Source organism: Salvelinus sp. IW2-2015, unplaced genomic scaffold (genome assembly GCF_002910315.2).
Source record: "Salvelinus sp. IW2-2015 unplaced genomic scaffold, ASM291031v2 Un_scaffold8636, whole genome shotgun sequence".
Classification (NCBI taxonomy): Eukaryota; Metazoa; Chordata; class Actinopteri; order Salmoniformes; family Salmonidae; genus Salvelinus; species Salvelinus sp. IW2-2015.
In genome coordinates, this window is record NW_019949895.1 from 1 (window position 1) to 5,739 (window position 5,739).

The 5,739-nt window shown below is 44.6% G+C and overlaps 1 protein-coding gene across 1 annotated transcript in view; it reads left to right on the forward strand.

Moving 5' to 3' along the window:
* Positions 1-2,868: 2,868 nt before the first annotated feature.
* Positions 2,869-5,739, forward strand: part of LOC139027241 (cylicin-2-like) — a gene marked incomplete at its 3' end in the record, with an annotated part of 16,301 nt that continues 13,430 nt past the window's right edge. The window contains exons 1-2 of the mRNA XM_070442384.1: positions 2,869-3,065; positions 3,360-3,444. Coding sequence (XP_070298485.1) covers positions 2,869-3,065; positions 3,360-3,444 — 282 coding nt within the window. The remainder of the gene's footprint in view (positions 3,066-3,359; positions 3,445-5,739) is intronic.

Genomic DNA, 5,739 nt, shown 5'->3' on the forward strand with positions numbered 1-5,739 from the left:
GTATTTAGAGACTAAGATAGAAAAAATAGTGAGAGCCCATGTTCTGTCGAACACAGTGGTCTCGTTAGTCTTACGTTTTAATCCTACAAGAACAGTGGGCGTTACACCTGTGAAGTGCAGTTTAAGATTCAGTTCACTTAGCGGTTCACCATTCGCACAGTACCTAGATCTGAGTTAAGCTCTCTAGATTAGAGCTCATAACCATATGCCAACCAGATCATGTGTAGACTTAGGTTAGATAGACCATGCTATCGGACCAGGACACTACTCTTAGAGTACAGAGGTAAGGTGTATCAGAAGTTAGTAACCAAATTTGGCGCTAATCTGCCAAGCACCAGTCTTCACGCACTAGGTATAATATGACCATGCCAACCAGACGTTTGACCTGAGTGTACTAGACGATGCAAATCCAGACAGTTAGACTAAGTTAGCTAGACTATGCAACCAGTACGGTTAGGCTAGATTACTAGAGCGATGCGGAACGCTCAGACAGTTAGGCTAGTTGACTAGACCATGCGACCCCACCGAGAACAGTTAGACTAGTTACTAAATGGAACGCAGATAAGTATAGACTAGTTCTCAGTGTCAGCGTGGCGTTTATATAGTTGTCACCCTGGCTTGCCAGGAGAACGCTTAGCAACGCGCCGATCCTAAAGACTAGTTTGTATTAGTACATATCAGCCAAGGTGGTGGTTTTACAGACCAGTTAGCTAGTTACTAGACTGCGAAGTACGCCGAACCCCGACAGGTTAGACCTAGTGATGTACGTAGATTGGACGAACCAATCAACGATCCAGACTAGAACCAGTGACAAGTGTTTTTTAATTAGCGAGTTTATACTATAGATCCATGCCATATCGGCACAGGTTACGCACGTTTTACATCAGCCGATATAAAACATAGCCAACCCAACCAGAACAGTTAGACTAGTTACTAGACCCATGCCAACCCAACCAGACAGTTATACTAGTTACTAGACTATGCCAACCAGACAGTTATACTAGTTAACTAGACCATGCCAACCACACCGAAAGTTAAACTAGTTACTAGACCATGCCAACCAGCATTTAACTAGTTAATAGACCATGCCAACCGGCCAGTTAGACTAGTTACTAGACCATGCAACCCGGACAGTTAGACTAGTTACTAGACCATGCCAACCAGACATTTAGACTAGTTATAGACCATGCCAACCGGACAGTTAGACTAGTAACTAGACTATGCCAACCAGACAGTTAGACTAGTTACTAGACCATGCCAACCAGACAGTAGACTAGTTACTAGACTATGCCAAACCAGACAGTTGGCTAGTTACTAGACCATGCCAGCGGACAGTTAACTAGTTAATACGAGACCATGCCAACCAGACAGTTGACTAGTTACTAGACCATGCCAACCGACGATTAGACTAGGTTAATAGACCATGCCTGTAAACCAGAAAAGCAGTTAGACTAGTATACTAGCCATGCCAACCAGATATTTAGACTAGTTACTAACCATGCCAACCAGACAGTTAGACTAGTTACAGACCATGCCAACCAGACAGTTAGACTAGTTACTAGACCATGCCAACCGGACAGTTAGACTAGTTACTAGACCATGCCCAACCAGGACAGTTAGACTAGTTACTAGACCATGCCAACCCAGACAGTTAGACTAGTTACTAGACCATGGGAGAAGTGGCTTCTTTGCTGCCCTTCTAGACACCATAGGATGGGGTCCATCCTCCAAAGTCTTCGCCTCACTGTGCGTGCAGATGCACTCACACCTGCCTGCTGCCATTCCTGAGAAAGCTCTGTACTGGTGGTGCCCCGATCCCGCAGCTGAATCAACTTTAGGAGACTGTCCTGGCGCTTGCTGGACTTTCTTGTGCGCCCTGAAGCCTTCTTCACAAAAATTGATCCGTTCTCCTTGAATTTCTTGATGATCCGATAAATGGTTGATTTAGGTGCAATCTTACTGGCAGCAATATCCTCGCCTGTGAAGCCCTTTTTGTGCAAAGCAATGATGATTGCACGTGTTTCCTTGCAGGTAACCACGGTTGACGGAGGAAGAACAATGATTCCAAGCACCACCCTCCTTTTGCAGTTTCCAGTCTGTTATTCGAACTCAATCAGCATGACAGAGTGATCTCCAGCCTTGTCCTCGTCAACACTCACATCTGTGTTAACGAGAGAATCAATGACATGATGTCAGCTGGTCCTTTTGTGGCAGGGATGAAATGCAGTGGAATTTTTGGGGGGGGATTCAGTTCATTTGCGTGGCAAAGAGGGACTTTGCAATTAACTGCAATTCATCTGATCACTCTTCATAACATTCTGGAGTATATGCAAATTGCCATCATGCAAACTGAGGCAGCAGACTTCGTGAAAATGTATATTTGTGTCATTCTCAAAACATTTGGCCATGACTGTACAGAGACAGAGTGGAGTCACAATTCAACGGCTCAGACACAAGACGTATGTGGTCTACAGACGGACTACAAAAAGAAAACCAGCCCCGTCGTGGACACCGACGTCTTGCTCCTAGACAAACTAAAGAACTTCTTTGCTCGCTTTGAGGACAAAACAGTGCCACTGACACGGCCCGCGACCAAAACCTGCGGGCTCTCCTTCACCGCAGTCATCGTGAGTAAAACATTTAAACGTGTTAACCCTCGCAAGGCTGTCGGCCAGACGGCATCCCTAGCCGCGTCTCAGAGCATGCGCAGACCAGCTGGCTGGTGTGTTTACGGACATATTCAATCAATCCTTATCCCAGTCTGCTGTTCCCACATGCTTCAAGAGGGCCACCATTGTTCCTGTTCCCAAGAAAGCTAAGGTAACTGAGCTAAATGACTATCGCCCCGTAGCACTCATTTCCGTCATTATGAAGTGCTTTGAGAGACTAGTCAAGGATCAAATCACCCTACCTGACACCCTAGACCCACTCCAATGTGCTTACCGCAACAATAGGTCCACAAACAATGCAATCACCATCACACAGCACACTGCTCTCAGCCAGGTGGTGAGGGTAGGAAACAACATCTCCACCCCGCTGATCCTCAACACTGGGGCCCCACAAGGGTGCGTTCTCAGCCCTCTCCTGTACTCCCTGTTCACCCACGACTGCGTGGCCACGCACGCCTCCAACTCAATCATCAAAGTTTGCAAGACAGGAACACTACAGTGGTGGGCTTGATTCAACCACAACAACGAGACGGCCTACAGGGAGGAGGTGAGGGCCCTCGATGTGGTGACAGAAAATAACCTCAAACTCAACGTCAACAAAACAAAGGAGTGCGCAACAGCGCCTCTTCAACTCCATGAGGCTGAAGAATATGTGTCTTGTCCACTGAAAACACTCACAAGCTTCTACAGATGCACAATTGAGAGCATCCTGTCGGGCATGTCTAGCCCTGGGTACGGCAACTGCTCCGCCCACAACCGTAAGGCTCTCCAGAGGGTAGTGAGGTCTGCACAACGCATCACCGGGGGCAAACTACCTGACCTCCAGGACACCTACACCATCCGATGTCACAGGAAGGCCATAAAGATCATCAAGGACAACAACCACCCGAACCACTGCCTGTTCACCCCGCTATCATCCAGAAGGCGAGGTCAGTACAGGTGCATCAAAGCAGGGACCGAGAGACTGAAAAACAGCTTCTATCTCAAGACCATAAGACTGTTAAACAGCCATCACTAACATTGAATGGCTGCTGCCAACATACTGACTAAAATCTCGAGCCACTTTAAACAATGCCACTTTATATAATGTTTACATACCCTACATTACTCATCTCATATGTATATACTGTATTCTATACCATCTACTGCATCTTGCCTATGCCGTTCGGCCATCGCTCATCCATATATTTATATGTACATATTCTTATTCAACCCTTTACACTTGTGTGTATTAGGTAGTTGTTGTGAAATTGTTAGATTACTTGTTAGATATTACTGCACTGTCGGAACTAGAAGCACAAGCATTTCGCTACACGCATTAACATCTGCTAACCATGTGTATGTGACCAATAACATTTGATTTGATTTGAGAAAGGCCACCGTAGGCAGACATGGCTCTCAAGAGAAGACAGGCTATGTGCTCACTGCCCACAAAATGAGGTGGAAACTGAGCTGCACTTCCAAACCTTCTGCAAAATGTATGGCCATATTAGAGACATATTTCCCTCAGATTACACAGAACCACAAAGAACTAAAAAACAAACCCGATTTTGATAAACTCCCATACCTACTGGGTGAAACACCACAGTGTCACATCACAGCAGCAAGATGTGTGACCTGTTGCCACAAGCAAAGGGCAACCAGTGGAGAACAAACACCATTGTAAATACAACCCATATTTATGTTTATTTATTTTCCCTTTTGTAATTTAACTATTTGCACATCGTTACAACACTGTATATAGACATAACATGACACTTGAAATTACTTTGAAACTTTTTTGAGGGCCAATTTTATATTGTCTTTATTTCACTTGCTTTTGCAATGTAAACATATGTTTCCATTGCCAATAAAGCCCTTTGAATTGAATTGAGAGAGAGAGCGGGGGGAGAGAACAAGAGAGAGACTGAGAGAAAGAGCGAGAGAGAGAGAGAGAGAGAGAGACAGTGTCAGAGAGAACGACAGAGAGAAAGAGGCAGAGGCAGAGACAGAGACAGAGAGGCAGAGACAGAGGCAGAGAGACAGAGAGAGAGACAGAGACAGAGACAGAGAGAGAGTGAGACAGAGAGAGAGAGAGACAGAGAGTGAGTGAGAGACAGACAGAAAGAGACAGAGACAGAGACATAGAGAGACATAGAGAGAGAGAAATACAGCCAGACCAGCATCATGTGACAGGGTAACATGTCTTTTGTGTGTGTTTTGTTTAACTATCCTTGTCCGTACCAGAATTTCACAAAAGGATAGTAAAACAAGGAAAATTCTGACATTGCCGGTAATGTAATTTTAGGATTAGGGGTTAGGTTTAGGGTTAGAATTAAGGTTAGAGTTAGGGGTTACGTTTAATTTTAGGGTTAGGTTTAGGTATAGTTTTAGGGTTAGGAGTTACATTTAGGTTTAGGGTTATGGTTAGGTAAAGGGTTAGCGTTAGATTTAGGGTTGGGGATTAGAGAAAATAAGATTTTGGATGGGAATCAACTATTTGGTGCCCAATAAGGAAAACAATACAACAGTGTGTGTGTCTGTGATGCGCGGGTCAGCTGTTTGTTCACCCGTGGTATTAACCCATACACAACCACCCAACATCAACAATCTGAAGCCAACACTCGGCCTTAACCCGCTAATATAGAAAATACGCTGTAGGCTACAGGCAGAGATGGCGGAGTGATTTTTTGACAAGGGATTTTTTGACAAGGGGTGCAGTATTTTTTGTTGTTGTCTGATTTACATATGTTTCTGCATTTAATTTCTGCCATTTCGTTAGGCTATTTGTCTATAATTAGATACCTGTCGCTTCTCTTCTGTCATTATACAGTATGTTGCCCTAGAAGACTAAATATACCCTCAACAGAATGTCACAAGTTTTAGAATTAAATGACGTAGGTCACACATTTCTCTGTCAACTGCTTTTTCCCCGTTTAGGGACCGGGGAGAAAGTGCAAGAACAACTCAAACAAAAGGAAGGATTTTCTGTGCAATATGTTCAAATGACATTAGATTGACTGGTTGTAGGAAACAGACAGCTGTGTGTGTGTGTGTGTGTGTGTGTGTGTGTGTGTGTGTGTGTGTGTGT